Here is a 20,137-nt window from a genome sequence, read left to right as displayed (position 1 = left end):
GTCTTTATCCAAGTCCACAGAAAGGAAATAATAAAAAAAGATAATCATATTAAAGTAATGGTTTCAGATGACACTCACATGAAATAAGGTTATTCAGAGTTAAACTGCTAGTTTGTCTTCTTCATTCTCATGTTCATATTGCAGGAGTCCTGGATGAGAGTATGAATTTATGTAACATGCATGCTGAAGTGTCTAGCTATGATGTGCGGAGCTGGGAACGAGCACTAATGACAATAATAGTATTAGAGCAGCATCTACAGAGGCAATTGTGACACAGGGCCCTGTTGTCCCTATCCAAAAGGGCTTATTATGCAAGTGAAAAACAGGGAAGACCTTACTTCCTGGTTCCCTCCTCCTTTACAGCTTTTATTGTCTTGGGTCCTTTGTAATCTGTGTTTTACCATCTCTGCTTGAGTTTTATTTCGTATTGAAAGGACGGCTTCATACAGATAGTTTCGTGTTGAAGATGTACTCTACATCTGGTTTAGAATTTCTCAGGCCTTAAGTATGACTTACCCAAAACTGACTCCCCTGGCAGGTGAGGGAAAATGCACCCCTGGGAGCATTTTGCCCTGACACATGCACTATCTTGTAGGTATTGAGCGTTTTGTGTTAAAGCAGATGTGAAATAAGTTGTCAAAATTGAGTGGCTAAAGAACAGCAGCTTAAAATAATTTCTCTTCCTGTTGGACTGCCTCTGAATTTCAGCTTAAAGCACTACACAGGGTCTTTGGTTATTTCCACCCCCCTTTCCCTCTACTGCAGCTGAGTGAAGGCTGATTCCCTGCCTTGCTACTGTCTCCTGAATGCATGAAAGGATATGTGCATACTCCTGGGCTTCACTGGTGAATAATGTAGAACTCCTTGGGCTTTCAACAGTTTTAAGTAGGTCCTGCTAAACAGCAAAGTAGTAAAAGAGTAATAAACTCTTTTACTTGCAAAGTCATCTCTACTTCAACTGTGTATTAGCCAGTGTGGTAAAGATATTCATCGAGGTTCTTTATCATGGACTTTGCAATTCTAAGCATTCAAAGGAAGTGACGGAATTACACTGGGACATTTTTAGGTGTAGCAGCAAAGGTGTGACCTTGCAGGGCAAGTGATTTTCGTTTTTGCCATGCAAGTGTGCCGAGCAACTCTTTCATAGGCAGATAGAAGGTTCTTTTGTTTTTCAGACTGTTCCTAAAGGTGCTGATGATCTTAAGGAGGGCTAAGCCATTCCTGCAAAGGGTTTTAGGAAGTATTTGTTTTTTGAAAGTTTCTCTCTTTTGTGATTTAGGCTCATTCTATTCTCACGAAGTAATTCTATGGAACTTTAGAAGCAACTATGCTTTAGAAGCAACTGCAGTAACTAAGCATTTAAAATATGCCATGAGAGCTTGAAGCTTAAGACAGACACAGCTCTCCATTGACTTTAAACAGAGCTGTTTTCTGAATGCCCTCACAGAACTAGGTAGAAAACCACTTCTAAGAATTAATGGGAATCAGGTGGTTTATTCCATTTGAAAACTTCAACAATCCTAGCATACATTACAGTATTCTTTGAGGAATACACTTGGTGTAAGAAAGTCTGAATTATCCAAATTCAGTTTTCTGAAACTCCCTATTATTCATACTCCTTATTATCTATCAATTACATTCAAAATTACCTTCATTACCTGAAACCTTGATTATCCAAACATATTCATTGTCCCTGGTGGTACTCTGATAATTGATCTTGTACTGCTTTGCTCCAGCAGATGCTTCGCTGGTTATGAAGTGAAGGCACTGTTGGTCTGGCATGTGCTACCACAAGCTTGTCTTTCTCTGTGCTGCTCAGCATAGACTTAGTGCAGAGTTATAAAGATTATGAGTAAAGCTCTGAATAATCTACCATTGATACCATGTAGTTGGAGCAAGTGAATCTGATAGCAGCTTCTCTAGCATCATGTCTGAGAGAACCTTCTTTGGGGTAACTTAATTCTGGGGAAAATATAGAAGAGGATGGGAGGAGTGAAACTTCCTAAAGAGCAAAGTATTTCACTGCCATAAAGCCCCAGCTTTTCTCAGTGCATTATGACAGTTGCAGATGAAGTCCTTCATACTGGGACTTATACATTTCTAATCTGGCCACTGGTTATTGCTTTTGGGCCTTTGTCGTGGTTTAAGTCCAGTACTACGCAGCCGTTTGCTCACTCCCCCTCCTTTCCTCCCCCCCCCCCCCAGGGCTGGGGAGAAGAATCGAAAGAATGTAAAGAATGTAACTCCCATGGGTTGAGATAAGGGCAGTCCAGTAACTAAGGTATAACACAAATCACTGCTGCTGCCACCGATAACAATAATGATCAGGGAAATAACAAGGGAAGAGAATGCAACCGCTCACCACCCGCCAACCAATACCCAGCCTGACCTGAGCAGTGATCTAACCCTTTTGGGTAACTGCCCCCAGTTTATATAGTGGGCATGATGTGCTGTGGTATGGAATACCCCTTTGGCTAGTTTAGGTCAGGTGTCCTGTCTCTGCTTCCTCCCAGCTTCCCCTCCTCCCTAGCAGAGCATGAGACACCAAAAGTCCTTGGTTAGAGTAAATGTTACTGAGCAGCAACTAAAAACATCGGTGTTATCAGTGCTGTTCCCAGGCTGAAAGTCAGAAACACAGTACTGCACCAGCTACTAAAAGGGAGAAAAATGACTGCTACTGCTGAACCCAGGACAGCCTTCCAACATCAAAAGCTTAATGTGATTCTAGAATGTGATCATGATTCCTGTTACAAATGTAGTTTTAGGTCTGCAGAAATTTCCACCAAATGGAACTTGATCAGAGGCATGTTTTTGAGCCACAAACTCTCCTATGGCTGTTCTCATGGTGGTTCCACTTAAGCACCTGCTATTGCCCATGGCTGCCCCTGAGGTCAGTAACTAGCAGAAAATGATGAATCCTACAGTAAAATACCACTTGCTACAAGGAACTGAGGTTTTAGTTGACCTACTTGACATACCCTAAAGGCATTTAAAAGAGAATATCAAATATCCGAAAGGCTTGTTTGAAATGAAAAGTGTACAGTTCTGAATCTCGCGTTTCCCTGCTGTGGCCCTCTGTCTTGTGGAGTCATTGTACTCTGAGTAGCAGTACTTTGTACTTTTGTGTGCTATATAGCATGATTTAAACGTTAAGACATAACTATATTTACATTAGATGTAAAATACTATTTATTGTTCATTTATTGGAACTTTTGCACCTTTCATTGACATGAATAATTATTTTAAGTAGCTTCAGTGGGATGAGAAGATGAGGTAGAGTTAAAAATTCCACTGTATAAAAGTTGCGGTATGGTCTTAAACCAGTGCAGTAATAGTGCAGAGGGATCTATGTCAAAGATTTATACTGATTGCTCTTGGTTCTGCTGGAATCACTAATTCTCTGGTTTATTGCATAAATCTGGTCTTCTGTGTTAGTGTAAACATGCACTAAGCTGCCTTATCAGGATCAACTGTGCTTAGATAACTTGTCTTAATGAGTTTTTTATTAATGCTAAGTTGTGGCATAGCAAGATAAAAAAATTGTGTGGTTCTGATAGTCTGAAGGAATTTTTAAGATTTTCTTGTAATCTTACTGCATTGTCATTGGTTCTTCATCATCTTTATCATTCACAGCTAAGTTTTCTCCCAGACCAGCAAATTCCATGATGTACTATGTCCTGTACTGTACCAAAGCAGCTTTCTAAAATATATTTAAATCAAGTTGTACATGTAAAACCCACTAAAGAGTGCTGCTCCACCAGTTCCTATTATGAATGCTCACTCTTAATGCAAATAGCCTCTATGGATTTCCTTCCAAAAGTGAGTCACTCCCTCTTATTGAATAAGGTTTGTCCTAGGGGAGAAGCGTCAGTTCTTGAGCTACTGCAGTTTCATGTACATGCTAATTCAGTGGGTTTAGTGAGGACTGAATTGATGCCTTGATGTATTGGTGTCGTAATGAATCAGAATAAGTATTTGATTCCTTTTTAAAGGCTTTTTCATGCCTTGTTTCTGTACATACATGCTCTATTTCAGATGTTCTTGCTTCCTTCTTAATTCCTTTTATAGGCAGTGTCTGTTTGACCATTATTGTTTTCTTCACATGGAGAAATTGCTCCCATAGCCTTCAAAATGTGAAGAATTGTTCAAGGGCAGAAAAAAAGCTCAATGACTGGCAGTTGTTTTTCAGTTATATTAATTTTATTTGTCATGCAGTCTCCTGTGTGTTTTTCTGAGCTGTGGGACTTCTTTCTTTTAGCAGTTAGAGCTTTTGAACAAAGAAAACTTCTGCTTAGATGCAATGATGAAGTTAATACCCCTGCCTGTGCTCCTCTGTTGAATCTGGGGACAACACTGTGTTGAGTTTTAGTACCTGAAGCTTCATCTGACTTCTCTGCTTGGGGCACTTGATGCAAATTCATGTAAAATAGAGTATAAGAAAAGAAGAATCTCTCAGCCAGCTTCCCACAGCACATTATTTCTGCATTCCTGTCATGTGCAGAAGGGGTCTTTCATACAGACACATGAGTTAGTTAGAAATAATCATTTATTACAGTCTTCTGCAGCTGGCTTTTCTGGCCTCTGAGCTCCCAGCAGCCCCATCAAGGTGTCTTCCCACCTCACTGAGGGGCTGAACTGGCGGCTGAGGAGCCTCATGCTCAAGGAATGCCATCTCTATGTGTCTTTCAAATGCTTTCTGCTGTTAGATGGTGGCAGAGTCTATGGTGCTACAGTCTGTATTAATCCTGAAATGAGCAAAGCCCTCCTCATCTCCAAGACAGGAGTTGCTCTGTAAATGATAGGGGTGTTTTCAGCTGGGAGGGAGAGACTTTAAATTATTCACTCAAGCTTATGAAATGTGTGAAGTAATGCTAAGTCTCCATAGGTACTGTAGTTTGGGCCACATTAGGAAAAAAGTCAGTTTTGATAATTTTCCCAAGCTGTTGTAAGAGACTTCTAAAAAGTCTCCTGAGTAGGAGCAGTATTTCCATCCCAGTGTGAGCCATGGATTCCTGACCATGTTACACATTGAAACTAAATCATTTTCCTACGTTAAAACCTTTTGTAACAAATAGCTTAGAAAATTAACACTATTGATTAAACCCAAGAGCTTCATAAAGAAGCAATTACTTTTTCACTTTAAGATGTTCTGCCTTTTTCCCCTTGTATTTTGTTCTTTTTAAGGCCTCACATATTAAGAAAGCATGTAAATTTTAAGATTTTTAAGTGAGTCCTCGAAAAGACAAAAAAAACCCTCCCTATTCCTATTGTTAGAATGTCATTACCTGGAAAGCCTTTAATTTTTTTCCTTTATAAAGCTTTGAATTGTTCTGTTTGAAGTTCAGATTCAGGAATAAAACAAAAGTCAAAACAGAAAGTTTGACTATATAGCAAATTAATGGGCTTAACCAGGAAAAAGCTGTGTTTGGTTCTACTGCTTGTCACATGAAAGGAATTCTAACATCTTGGGGAGTTCTCTCTTTTTTGTTTTCTTTCTTTTTTTAACACCCCCCCCCCCTCCCCAAAAGGCCGTTTTCCCAACATTTCAGAACTACAGAACATGTATACCTTGATGTTGTGTGTGAAAATTTATAATGGGCACTTTGTGGGGTTGATCAGAATCCCATTAAAGGGAGCACAGAGCCTGTCTTAGATCTTAAATAGAGAATTACAGTAATTTAGGCTTCAAAGTCAAAATTCAGATAAAGCAAATAAAAATTGCTACTGTACCTTTGAATTTCAGCCTCCACTCTGTGTTTTAGTGGAAGGAAGATTGCATTTGAAGTGGTCAGCATGCAAATGTTGGCCATGTGTTTTGCTCTTTCTCCTCTCTGATCAACTTAAAATTATTATGCGCTTAACAAATGCTCACTTCTTGATAGTGCCCCATAATCTCCAGTGTGAGCATATCCTTCAATACTTATTTCCTTGAGAATTTGTACCTGTGCTTGGCACAACTGTATAGAGGTTTGAAAGTGCCCACTGGAGAAGCACATTGCAGTAACTGCATTGGAATGTCAGTCTCACAGGGCTCCAGTCGTTATGATCAAAAAAGGCAATGAAAGAGTAAAAGAGATTTACATTAATGTGTGCAGCCTTGACTGTTGAGGGCTACAGCTGGCACATGTGTTTCAGCATCCTTGATCTGCCGATGTGGAGAAACTTGCTGAACCATTCTTTCTTGGCTGTGAGTATGGACTTTTCCAATCTTAATGGACCAACAGGCAGAGGCTGTTAATTTGAATTATGGAGGAGGCTCACGGGCTTCAGTGCGTTAAACAGCCTTCCCAAGGTTGTGCAGGGAGGGGTCTGCTGTACCTGATATATAAGAGTAAGTGATTTTGTTGAAATCATAGGTTATCCTTTAGGTTTTAGGCCAGCTTGAGGGTATTGAGTCTGACCGAGTGTTGCTTTACTGCTACTTTATGGTTATGCACTTCCACTAATATACCTGGAGTTTTAGTCTACTATCTACTGGTAGCCTTTGGAAAATACTGACGTTCCTAATTGTTTAATGAATCTTTAATGGAGCTTTTAGCGTGTGTGAGGGTATGCATGTTGATTTGTGTATGCGTATGTAGGTATTAGGAAAATAAGTAAGGCTGTTGAGAGACTCCTGCAAGATCCAGAGAGGGGAATATATGACCACAGATTATAATAAGATGTAAAGGTTTTCCAGTCCTTAAAATTGACATATTAAATTGCATATACTCTAATGATGTGAACTGACTCAGAGAATTTGAAGGAAATAACATCTGTGCACATCAAAGCTTAAAAATAGAAACTTCATCAGTCAGTAGCAGTTCAGACTGAATAAAGAAATAATGACGTTATTAATTATGGTGGTTAGAGAAAGGAAACATAAAGTTCAAACTTTCTGAAGACAGAATGCTGTCTTCACTCATACAGTATGTCTGCTGGGTATCAGCCCCTTGTTCTGCTAAGCCACTCTGTAAAGGTGGGGGCCATTGTCCAAACATCGACACCTACTGCTATTTCAGGTAGCCTAAGATGGCTGAGGCTTCCCACCTGGCTGACAGATAGGACAAAAGGCATATGGGAGACTCCTGCCCTTCTTGGAGTGACAGCTGTATGCCCTGAGGCATCTCAGGTGGCAGTAGCTGCTTCTGTCTCAGGAGTAACTGCACATACACATAAGTACAGACTCACTTCACTTGCACCTTTAATACACAGTCACCTGAAGCACATCAGTAGTAGTTCATAGCAGTGTTTGCAGTGGGTAGTTGCAAAAAGCAATGAACAGTTTATCTAATTTTAAACTTAGGAAGAATTTTGAGGTGAATTGAGCATTTATCTAGATTGAAATCTGATCAGGATACAAAGTTAAAAACTATCCTACTGTTAAAAACTGTAGTCATAAACTATGATTCAAAGTTGCAGTGGATGGTTGTTTTCCTAATGACCTCAGATCTATTCATTCATTTAAACATTTGCCTTTTTATGTATTCATAGTTAAATATAACTTGAATGTTGTCCTAATTACATTCTTATGTTAATTTAGCTCTGATTCAGAATTTCTGTCACTATTCTTTGTAGAATTATTTTGAAATGATGGAAAGTTCAGTAAAGATGCTCCAGTGTGTGATTGTGCCTTTGAATTATTTATCACCATTGAAAGACAGAAATATGGTTAAAATCTAGTTTGAGTTGTAAATGAGTCTTGGTAATGTAAGGAGGAAGTGAAAATCCTTTTTGCAGAGCAACGTGGTTTATGGGCACATCATTTGATATTGTGGGAGTGCTTTGCAGCCCCACACAAGCAAAGAGCCTCGTGGCTTAATAGGAAAACATCCACTGCACCAACTGCAAATGCTATCTAAGCAGATAAGACAGATAAAATGTGATAGAAGAGAAAGAAAGGTACAGAGACAACTTGCTCAGATGACAGAGCAGATTAGTGGCAGAATTAAGAAGAGAAAACAGATGTCCTGTCTTGGTCACAACCAGCACACTCTCCCTCTGCTGTGTGCTATGGAAAAAAAAGCTCTCCCAAGCAGCATTTAGCCCACGTTTTTCACAATGCATCACAGTGGCAAGTAGTGCAGTGTTAACAGGAGGGTGAAGAATCCATGATTAATGCAAAAACTCATACTTGTGGCTGTGGCCCTGAGCTAGATAGAGAGCAAGCAATTGCTTGGCATGTGCGAGACTGAGAGGGTGAGAAACTGCTGGGAAAAAATTCTGATGGAGAAAAGGAAACTTGTCTTAATGTAACCAGCAGTTTTGCTTAGAGGTAAGTGAAGTGAAATTCTTCATTCATAAATGGTTCATTGACCCATGATAATAAAGCAGTGCTGCAGAAGAAGGATAATTATCTACTTAAGTATTAGATGCCCTAAGGGTAAAAGCTTCCCTTCTCTCCTTTTGAAAAATGAACTCGGATTAAGCGAATGTCCTTTTTCCTGTTTTAGTATTGACATGGATTTCCTTTTTATGAGTAAAATTAATTAGTTTTCTTTTCCTTTATTCCTGGTATGGAAATCAGGTCTGCCAAGCAAGTTTCCAGCACTTCCCTTGGGCCCTAAGTTGAGCCAATAGCATCCTTTATGGAGGTGCTTTGTATAGTGTGCTGGGAAGGCACAAATGAATTACAGGAGATTTATTATGCCCAATAGCTTGCCAACAGGCACAGTATTTTAGAACTAAACCCCACAAAACTAGGCTTTTTGTCCCCATCCAGGATTGGTTTATTTCCAATTACCTGCTTTCTAAATACATAATTCTCCCTTCTTAAACTTTAATACCGTAAGTTGTAACAAGAAGAAAAGAATACTGATGGCATAGCTGATGGGGGGGAAAGAGGGCAGATTTTCAATGCAGATTAATACCCACATCCAGGGGGCCAGTCTTGTCCTCTTCTGCTGGGAGCTTGCTCAAAATATCTGCTCCGGCTTTAGCAAATACCCATTACAGTCTTGTCTGTCCTCATCTGGACTCTGGAAAATGATCGAAACCTACCCTACTTCTTCACTTCCAGAAGATGTCTGGGTTTCTCTCCAGTCATAATTATAAATGCAATGCCTACAATAAACTAAGTGAAGGTAAACATGTTGTCTCTCTGTTTATGGAAATAAATCATAGAATGGTTTAGGTTGGAAAGAACCTTAAGATCATCTAGTTCTGACACCATCTCTTGAATGTATTCATCTTTATTCCAAATGTGAGTCTTGAAAATCAGGTTGATGTAACCTTTGTGTGAACCTGTTAACTACAGAGCACCTGCGAGTTACCTTTCCTGGAGTACAGAAAATATTCCTGAATAATTGAAGGCTTCAAGATGCAATAAAAATAAAGATGACTAATACAATGGCATGGAACTTAATTTTCTTGAGTTAGTCCTTTGAACACCTGCCTTAATACTGAAAAAAATAAGTTGTTAATTTTCATAGCCCTTGCTCATGAAAGTTCAAGTGGTGTTAAAGGTGATTTTAAAGTCTTTATACTGCAAACACAATACTGTATGTCAGAAAAAAAGTCCTGTCTGAGGGGAATTGAAATAAGAATCAAGTCCCAGGTCCCTGCCTTTTAGATTTGTACAACTGAAACTCTGCTATTCTGGACCTTATTGATAATGTTACAAAATCAACTTTCAAGTGAGGAATCATGGCAGTTATTGATTTCTGTGAGCACAACAGATCAGATATAGTGAATAGTGTCTGTGTACTTCTATTGTGTACTTTGTAGCTCCATTTCACTGACTTGTGAAGTGCAGTCACCAAGCTAGAATAAAACCAAAGTGTATTTATAGTGTTGTGAACACTGTGCTTAAAAGGGAATAATGTTAATTATCTTAATGTATTTCTAAGGACATAATATTTTTAACAGGTGAATGTTCCCTCTGAATGGGATGTAGAATTAAGAAATCTGCTATTGTAAACTTATGGTCAGCTTTTCACATTTAGGTACCTAAAATTAGAGGTGCAAGATCAAGATTCTCAAAAGTACATACCACATATGTGGAAAAGAATTGTAAAACTGCTGTCTCAGATCATACAAGCAGACCCATCATAAATTCCTTTGGCTTTCCTCCATTTTTAATCACAAAAGGAAATGTCTCAGACTTTCAGAGGTGTTAAATATGAGCATCTCCCTATCAAAGTGGAGTCTGAAAACTTTGATTTCCTTAAGATGTTTCACTCTTAACACATCACACGATCATAGGATGGTTTGGGTTGGGAGGTACCTTAAAGATCATGTAGTTCCCACCCCCCTGCCAAGAGCAATGACACCTGCTGGAGCTTAATTTAGTCATTTTGCCCATATCTGAGGGATTTGAGGAATCTTCTGAACAAAGCATCTGAGTATCATATGATTCTCTGTATTTAGCCGTGTGCTGTGGTTGCTGTAGCTATAATCCTTGGAGAAGAGTTTAGGCAATTCAAAGGTCATCAGAAGTGGGTATGGGCTGGGGATTGCGACACTTCATTCTGGATCACTCAAACTTGCATCTGTGCCTTGACAATAACACCTTCAGATGTCCTTGTTTGTCCTCTGCGGCCGGTGGAGCGTTTCCGTGACTTGTGTCCTGAGGAAGTGGCGGATTTATTTTGTGTGGCACAAAGGGTTGGCAATGTGGTGGAGAAACACTTCTGCGGCACCTCACTCACCATTTCAGTTCAGGTTTGTAAACCGGGTAACTAAAAGAGGTTTAATGGTTTGTTTTACCAAGCTTTCAACCTTCTTCCCTAGCCCAATGACAAAAGGACATTCAAACTTCAGGGGGCAATAAATGCAAAATAATAATGATAAAAAAGCAGCACAATGACTGCATTGCAGTCTGCCAGATTTGCCATTGAAAGAAACCTAAAAGACAAACCAGCAAAGTGTGGATAATTAATTAACTGCAAAACTTTGGAATAAGCCTGCAAATGCTCCCAAATGCAGTGCTTGCTTGTTAGTATTTCAGCAAATACTCTTCCTTCAAAGAAGTCTTTGCAGGATTGACCTAGAGAAGGCAGCCACATCACGCTGTTCAGCAGGTAACCCACTGCTTGTGATAGAAATGGGTAATTCCTGCTCACAGCTATTTATTTGAAGGCAGAGAGATGTAGCCATGTAAATATGTTATCAATTCTGACCTTTCAGTTATTTTTGCTGGGTGCTTTCAGGCCAAAAAAAAAAAGAGCTCTGTTTCAAGAAATCAGGAGACTAAGCCTATTTCATTAGAATAAGAATTTAAGCAAGCATTCTTTGATTAAGTTCTCACAGGTATGATTTTATATTTACAGGATCAGAAATCTAACTATTCAAAAACATGATCTGAAAGAATGAAAAATGGCAACTGTTGGTTTTATGGTCTTAAGATGTGGCTCTCACTTTGCCATGGCCTGAGATGGAAAGATGACTTGTCCAAAACCTTTGTGTTGAATGGCGCCCAGGAAAATATGCTAAATTAGCATACAGTACAATTCAGTGTAAATTATTATTGAATAAGATTTTCTGTATTCCTGTGTGATCATTGTGACGTCCTCTAACCTGAAACTTCTCTCTTTGCCTACAGGATGGTCCTGAAGCTGGACAGACGGTGAAGGTGAGTGTTTATTATGTAGAATACAAATTAAGAGACAATTATAAGAACTAAGAAAAAAATCAAAGCTAGTCATCTGCAGACCATTGCTGTATCATTATTTTATACTTGAGATTAAAAAATCCCAAGGGTACAATAGCTGTAAATAGTTTTTATTGAATTTGCACAGGATAATGTTTACAGGTTTTCCTTCTAGGAAAAAAAATTTCAATCATAAAAACATCTCTAAGCTGCTGGGTGTATTTATGCAAGAAGAGCCTTAGAAAAGAGGCATCTGTTTAAGCCTTTTGTTTGTTTTATGGAGAAAATATTGCCCTTCTATTCATAATCTCTTTGTTTGTCTTTTTATTGCCTAATGAGTTGTAGCTAATTATAGGAACAGACTGAACCACACTATGAAAACATACCTTTTTGTCTAAGCTTTCTCTCTGTATATTCATATCACATTCTTGTTACTGAAGTTCAAATGTAATGGGGCTAGTGAAGCTTAAACACAGATTTTAAGTGTACTTCTGAAAAAAAGATGGGGGTGGAGGGGAAGAGAAGGATTTATGGTTATACTCTCCACTTAAGTAATAACATAGATAACATCTAAGATGACTCTTCAGCCATGTTTCACTGTCTCATACTGCAAATGCATGTGTAGTTAGATTTTATGCCTGAACATTAGATAAAGGCTATTTTCACGTTTGGAATCAAAGGAAAGTCAAATATGGCTGTGGGTTAGCACTTTGTGAATTCAAATTAGATGTCTCAAAGAAGCTGTTTGGGTTGATTAAGATAACTAACAAGCAAATGATGGTGTACAGAAACATTTTACTTCTTTCCACTTTGCTGCATTGACCTTATCTTTCCTACTTCTTTTTGTTGCCTGCCTTGAATATATAGAAGAAAGGTAATGGGGAGAGGGAAAAAGGAATCAGAAAATTCCCAAGCTCTGAGAAGCTGAGGAGTGATGAAGGAATGTAATAGAATTTACTTCAGTACTATGACAAAACAGGTTCCTCCTTGGAGTGCCTTGGGTGGGGTTCACTGGGAATGCCTGTTGATAGGTGAAATATTTATATTTAAATACATTCTGATACAAGTTTTGTCATTAAGACCAGCATGTTTTAAGAAGCAGATCACAGGATTTCTTTTACTAACTTGGACAATTGGTTTTTATGTGTAAGGAAAATGATACAGGAATGATTATATTAAACTTTTGAAGACTTCCTAATATGAATAAGCAAAAATAGATGTAAAAATTCGCATCCTCTGTGACTGTGAACAGTAACAAATGCTTATGTAGGTCTAAAAAAGGCAAGAGATTCTGTATCATTTTTTATTCCTCCTGGAGACAAAGAGTATTAAGGGTTAATATGTCTAATATATTGTAAAATGGTAGCCACCCTTTGTGCTTCCTTCTCACACTTCTAATAAGCAGCGAGATGAAAATGACCCGGCCTTACAGCTGAGAGCCCCTAGATTCTGTAATAAAGAGTGTTTATTCTTAAATCAGAGATTAACAGTTTGCATTTGTCTTCTTTTCTGCATCATTGGACAACACTAATTTATCATCTTCACTTTGGGATGCTTATCATCTTCACTTTGGAATGCTTGTCATCTAAAAATGCCAACAGTTATTCTCTTCAGAGAACTGAGAGCTTTCAAAACTTGAATTGGGGAAGAAATTACTATGATCAAGATCTTCTTTAAATTGGAAATCAGGTAGATACATAAATAGATGGTTCCATTTAAACTGTTTGAATCAGAAAATTTGAAAACCTACTGTGTTATTTACATATAATTTAGGAACCTTAAATTCAATGTGTCATGTGTTTCTGTGCGTGTTTTCATGTACAACAATGCACAGTAATGCTGTCTTCCTCTAAGGGAACTTTTAATTAAAATTTCTGTAATGGGCTAAACATTAGAAAAACATTCTAATAGTAAAAATAGGAAAGCCTCACAGAAAACATCACTGGGAGTTTGGGGAAACTCTGTTTCAGTAGTGTAGGCAAGCATATGTCAGGGGCTAATTAGGTGTAGCTGTTCTTGCTTTGAATGGGATCATGTATCAAGTGGCTTCAGGAGTCCTTTCCATGTGCTGTGTAATTCTGGATACCTGTATAGATACAGGCTACTGTGTGTGCTGTGTAGGAAAAGAATTACAGGAAGCAGGGGAATAGTACTGGCTGTTAAACAGGTCAGTGCAAAGTTTTACAACAAAATGGGCAGAACTATCATCTAGCTGAAGACAAAATCTGCCTGAGAAGTTTTACATGAAAAAGGTTAGGAAATTCTTTGTCAACCAGGAGTGGAAACCCATGTCCAGGAAAAATCTTAGACCTCAGCTTGAGCCTCTCTTTGCTATGGAGGCTACGAAAATTCTGTGTGCAATGCATGCGCCACGTCTAAGAGCTTACCCTTCCAGTATGATTTTGGATATTAATCAGTGGTGAGACTGTCTGCCCCTGCTACATGTTCGTTGTGCTGGTGCGGGCAGGTTTCAGTCAGATTTATCATGTACTGTAGTGTCAGGATTCTTTAAAGCCTCTTGGACTAAAACCTGTCTAGTTACCTAATGGGAAGCTGTTTAACGCATAGCTCCATTACTGCTGTGTTCCTTTCCTTGTGGATAACTGTCCTACTTTGAATCTAAGCTAGCAAAGCCTGCAGGACTGCATTGTAGGTAAGGTTATGGTCCCTCCCCCATTATTGCAGTCTGTGTGTTTGCCTTGGATGGGTCCTTGGAAGAAATTATACCTGATCCTCAGCTCACTAATACTTCTGAAGTGTAGATGGGTCTTTGTTTACCCTTTAGCAGCTCGAAATAGACATTTGCTAATGAATTTTGACCCATGTCCTGGGTCTCAGACCATAAAATAATACAATATATTCCTTCATAATATTTTTCATAGCTGTCCTCAGACTGTGTCTATTCCAGACCTTTCACCTATTTATAAGAGGCACAACATCCGCCTCCAAAGGTGGTCACAGACTTACATACTTTGTGTTTTATTGGAAGAGACGATTTTACAAACTTGTAACAGAGAACCTGAACATCTCTGAGGAATGTGTCAGCAAGCATAACCATCTTCCAGCATTAAAGACAATTTGAATACTTATTTCTTCTTACTTGAGAAATGAAAGAAAGTATCTTAAGGTCCTCTCTTAAAAAATACTTATCTCTGCAATTTTGAGCTCTGTTTTTCTTGGTGAACAGAAAACCCACGGTGTCCTTGTGCCAGGAATGGAGGGTGAGAGTTTTGTGCTGATTCTGTTTGAGAAAAACTTTAATATCCAGGCAATTTCATGGATCAGGGAAATCAGCTCTGCATCTTAATGCAGGGCTCTTATTACTATGTCAAGTGAGTGACGTTCCAAGATTTCCCTGGTATATTTTGTAGCCTTCTTTTCAACATCAAGTCAGCAAGTGCCCTAGCTGCCTTGGTGGATGTATAGCGTAGCACAGAATAAACTCTCAGGTTTACCTTTTATGTGAGATTCAATCACAAGAAACTCTGTGTATTCTGCACTCTGTAAAGGCTAAACAAAGCAAGCTGGCAGGAGCATGATGCAGTTAATTTATCTGTAGAGACAAGATAATATTGCACAGCGAGCACCCATTGCACAAACACGCATGAACACATACTCTGTTCTGCAGCAATGTTGAAGTTTCCAGCAGCTCAAGCACCTCCACTATTATCCATGAGTAAGTAAGTGCCTGTTTGCCAGTCACAGGTTCACCTAAATAAATGAGGAAGCAAGGCTGATGGTGGCAGTGTGGGTATACATGCAGAAACTGTATTGTATGTCACACATTCCACTAATTATTTTACACTGAGAAGATTGTCTCACGATTAGTTTTTGATGTACATATTTTTCTTTCCCAGGTGTTTTTTTTAATGATGTGTTAAATCAATCCACCTGGCTTGGATTCTTTAGAAATCTTAACCTGAACTGTGGAGTCCGGGGTTTATTTAAACTCGCAGAAAGAGCAGATTGCTCTTTCATACTGTTTGTCTACTTATCTCTGGACCTGAAGTACTGGACTTCAGGTTTGAGTCTTTGAATGTAAGTGTCTGTGAATTGCTTTGAGAACCACACTAATGGTATTTGGCTGGAGAATGTGCAATATTGCAGATAGGTAATTGGTACAGCAAATTCAGTAGTCTCAAGGCTGCTGTGTCTCATAATTTTCTTCCTAAGTGCTATACTTAGATTGGTGTGGGTTTTGATGGGATTTCAGTGGTGTATATTTTCAAAGCCAGGATTATGCTGCGCCTTTAGAGAGATGAGGAAGCAGCAGGGAAATCCACAGTTTGTTTCCCCCTTCCTTAAAGCCTTTTGCTAATTTTTTTTGTTATGTTTTCTGCTCACTGAAAATAATAATTCTTGCCCTTTCCTTCAAGGCTCTTTTCAAAGTCTGCCTTGTGTTGATCTAATTGCTCTTTCAGTCGCTTGGCCAGACCAATGTTTTCTATGATGAAATTAGTAGTATAACTCTAGAGTCCCGCTTTCCCCTTTTCTTTGTCAGGTCCTGTTCATTACGTGTAACATTTAGTTTCTGGTTGAACTATAAGCTTTCCAGGAAAAGCATCATATTGCTTTTTGGTTTGCCATGCTTATAGTTCAAACAGACACTGGTAGATCTGTTACCTCTCCTTTAATACAAATAATAATATACAGGATCTAGAATGAAAATGCTTCTTAAGGCCCTCGTAATTTGTGCAGTTCCTGTGCCTAAAACATGAGTAAGAGTTTTCTGTGGCTAGTACACACCCATGTAAAGTTATAGAAGCTTTATGAAGATTGAAGGAGGTGAAAGAAAATTGGGAATGTGGAAACAGCCTAGTGATTGATGGACATGACACCATCCTAACTGAGAATACCAAAGGCTCCAAGGCACTAATAAATTGAAATGATGACCTGCATGATGAAGTCTGATCCAGAAATATTGGGTTGTGAAATTCCCTGCAGGGATGGGGACAGAAGCTTTTGAAAGATTCTCTTTAGCAGTGAATTATGATGGTTCTGAATCTGGGTGATTTTGAATTTCCAGTGGTTAATGTCATGACATGCTGTACCCTGGGCTTGTAAAGTAATATCATTCCTTGGTCCTGGACAAGCACAGAAAGCATATGGATTAGAATGTAAAGAAAAAACCTAAACCAAAACAGAATTAAAAGTGAGCAACTGTAAATGAGGAAAGTAAAAGAAATTTCAGAAGTTGCAGAATGGTAATGAGAAGGAAGATTTTACTCTTCCATGCAATTCTGCCCTTTCTTCCTGTCATATAGATTTGTCAGATGAATAGTCTTTTGGTAGTTTAATTCAAAAAATACCCCCAGAGCTAGTCAAGAGTTATTAACCCTAAGTTAAACTATGATAAATAAGTAAGTAGGCACAAATACTTGTTTAAATTGTATACTAATATACAGACATTAAAAGTCATGCAGCTCTGCTGGCCACATCCAGCATGTCACTCTTCTCTTGCTGGGCACTATCCTCCTCAGCAGCAACTTGCAGAGTGCTGGCTGCCGGCTGTTTTGTTCTCCCGAAGGTCAATGGGCAAGAGATAAACTGGAGGTAACATGTGCATACCTGCAAAGGTATTTACATGTGCATGACATGAAGGTGTGTGCACTTTCAGGAGTGCCCATGGGAGCACAGATGTGTCTGTCCCTATCCCCAGCAGCCACATCATGTGTCAGCAAAGCCCTGGGGGAGCTGTGCAGCAGCTAGTCTAAGTGGCAAGTGAGCAGTCACCCCATGGTGCCTTGACCACAGAAAGCTGACTGATTACTGCAGGGAAGGGTTAAGCACCGCCAGGGCTCCCCACACTCTGTCCTGTGCAGCTCCTGCTCTGACAAGAGCATTTTAAATATACTGAGTTTTTTTTCCTGGTGTGTGTTCAGATATTTACAGTTTTCATGATGAAGAAGCTTGAGCAAATCAGTCATTCAGAAGGGTTTATTTGGGAGGTAAAAAGCTCTTCATTTTTTCTCTTTTTTTTTGCTATAAACAGGGTTACATTTCAAGATGAGAAAGTATTTGTAACAGGAAAGTGGAAGAATTTTCCTCTGAAAATGTTATAACAGGGTATTTTGATGACAAAATGTTTTTCTTTATAAAAACACCTCCTTTAGAAATACTTTCCATTTTACTGAACTGGCACCTTGTGATAACCACCCCCCCACCCCCCCCCCCCAGCCAACATTCATTACTGCAAGTACTGCTCTTCATTTGCCCCACAATGACAGAGATTAGGATCAAAAATCCTATGTTTTAATTAGTAAGTATCTTTCACTCCTTTGTTCCCATGTTACAGCAATATGCTTTGCATTTAAATCATTCTCTGTCTCAGAGTATGTACAATCAATCAAATGCCACTCTTGAGTACAGGTCTCACAAATAGCCTTTTGTACTGTAAATGTAAAACCTCTAGAAATCCTAGACAATGCATGAGGTCTCAAATCGTTAATAGCACAGTCAAGGCTCTCAGATTAATTTTTGTGTGGTTAGTGTATGAATTTCTTTCCAGGCTCCATCTCATCAATAATACTTTTTGTCTTTGTCAGCCTCGTATCCTGTAAACCTCTTCCTATAGCAGGGAATGCTTACTTTGTGTTTTTTCAGTTTGTTTTTTTTTTTTTTTGTTACGAAACGTTGCTTTCAGCTAGAATGTAACTCACCAAGAAATGTGCAAAAGCATTCCTGTTGAATTCAGATGTGTAACTTGATGCTGTTCTGTGTTTTGCAGTAGGTGCTGTTTATTAAATAAGTGTTAACAAAGCTATGTTTCAGTTTATTAGGTTTCTGATTAACTCCTTATAAACATTATTATAATGGTTTGTGACAGACTGTTTTGTGCCAGTGCTCTGACCTGTGATTTTACACATTTGTCTTTGCATCCTTACCTACCAGGTACTGCTTTTGGTGCCTCCAAGGATCCACCATAAAATTACTCTGCTGACCACAGATTAGAAGGGATGTCAAAGGGTCATGTGCAAAGCAAACTTATTCATGCCAACATATGCATTTACCCGTACTTAAACTGGTTTGTGGTTGAGTTTATTGGGTGTTTCTATGCAAAAGCCTTCTCAGTTGACTGGTGTATGTTAGACTTTGGGGCCTCAGCTGTGTGGGTGGATGCTGTGACATCCCAGGTCTCCCAGGCAAGGGCAGAATCACAGTGTTTTGCTTGTGTTAATGACTCAGTTTCAGCGAGACAAAAGGAACCCATTTATTGAAGTCCTGACTACCTTATCAATGCCATAATAAAGAAAATGTTAAAATGGCTCCATACTTTTTTTCCCCTTCAAAAAATGAAAGAGCTGTCAACTTAAAGCTGTCCCTGGAGCTCTCCAGAGAGCCTGCACAGGTTGAGTGAGTTTGTTGCTTAAAAATGTCAATAGGAAAAACAGTGTATGTAATGTTTTTACATGTGGTAGCAAGGAATGGGGGCCTTTCCTAGCCCTGTGTTCCTTTATCACATGAAAGAGTAGGTGGTTACAGTGTCCTGTAACCTATTGATACTCTAAGCACATCTGAAATACAAGTATATCTGATCTAGCTGGGGTATATTAGTCTGTTCTGGAAGCACCATGTAGGACTTTCTTTCAGAGAAAGAAAAGCCTCTGCTTGAAGTGATTTAGAAATGGAAAACTGAGGTTAAAATAATAGAATAAAACTTGGTCAGCAAGCTCCAGACAGGATCACAGGGTGAAGAGTATGTAATATTTTTACTGTTTAAAAAAAAAACCCCGCACAAACCAAAGCTCCATCATTCTGGATGCTGCAGTGGTTTTGCATCATGCTTATGGCAAGGGAGGCTGAACAAGCCAAGAGCTTCCTGCAAAAGAAAGCCAAACCCCTCTCTCAAGCCTTATTTTCCCCATCCCTCCTGAAAGCTGCTTGGGTGCCCTCTGGCAAGACCACTCATACACAGGGCTATGGCTACTGCTCATTCTGTAAAGCTAAATTGTAGTTTGAAAGGCTTTGAAATATGCCTTTAAAATTCAGCCTCTGGGAGCTTTATCAAATGGCCCTTCCTCATTTGTGGTAGGAAAAGCTCACACTGGCTGGTGATGGAAATATTGCTGGAATGGCAGTTTCTGAGGTTGAAGAACAGATGCCAGTGCACCTTGTGTAGTGCTCAGCATTTCACGTTTTCCTTTTACTTGCTTGTAGTGAATAAAAACCTGAAGCTTATGCAGTGCTGCTCACGTGGTGACTCCGCCAGGCAGTATCTCAGCTAGTTCTGTGTTTCAGAGGTCTATGCTCCACTCTGGGGTCAATAATACTTTGTCGTTTAGAAGCAGCAGAGTCACAGGGCCCTGTCCTACTCTGACCATGCCAGGACAGCTCACCTCTGTCTGTGACATTTTGTTGTTCTGAGTTCTGCAGTTGTACCATGTCTTGCTTCTCTCCTGAGCTTTTTGTGTCTCTCATCCCTTCTTCCATGACCTGGGGCTTGGCTTTGTGAAGGTGCGGAGGGAATGGACAGCATGCCCAAGTAGAGAACCCTGAGAAACTAGTCAGTTTTTCATCATGGATGAAACCCATTGAGGTTACATCTGTGTGGATGGGTGCAACTAGGCT

At 39.3% G+C, this 20,137-nt stretch overlaps 1 protein-coding gene across 2 annotated transcripts in view; it reads left to right on the top strand.

The window, feature by feature from the left end:
• FHIT (fragile histidine triad diadenosine triphosphatase) overlaps nucleotides 1-20,137 on the top strand; it is a 418,605-nt gene that overhangs the window by 247,929 nt on the left and 150,539 nt on the right. For both annotated transcript variants that reach the window (XM_057397339.1, XM_057397340.1), the window contains exons 2-3: nucleotides 10,496-10,641; nucleotides 11,522-11,551. In XM_057397339.1, the coding sequence (XP_057253322.1) occupies nucleotides 10,496-10,641; nucleotides 11,522-11,551 (176 nt within the window). The remainder of the gene's footprint in view (nucleotides 1-10,495; nucleotides 10,642-11,521; nucleotides 11,552-20,137) is intronic.

Source organism: Pezoporus wallicus, unplaced genomic scaffold, assembly GCF_028554395.1.
Source record: "Pezoporus wallicus isolate ANWC-B61680 ecotype Strahan unplaced genomic scaffold, APGP_CSIRO_Pwel_v1 contig_8714, whole genome shotgun sequence".
NCBI classification, from domain to species: Eukaryota; Metazoa; Chordata; class Aves; order Psittaciformes; family Psittacidae; genus Pezoporus; species Pezoporus wallicus.
Note: the sequence above shows the minus strand (reverse complement) of the source record. Positions and strands in the feature narration are given on the sequence as shown.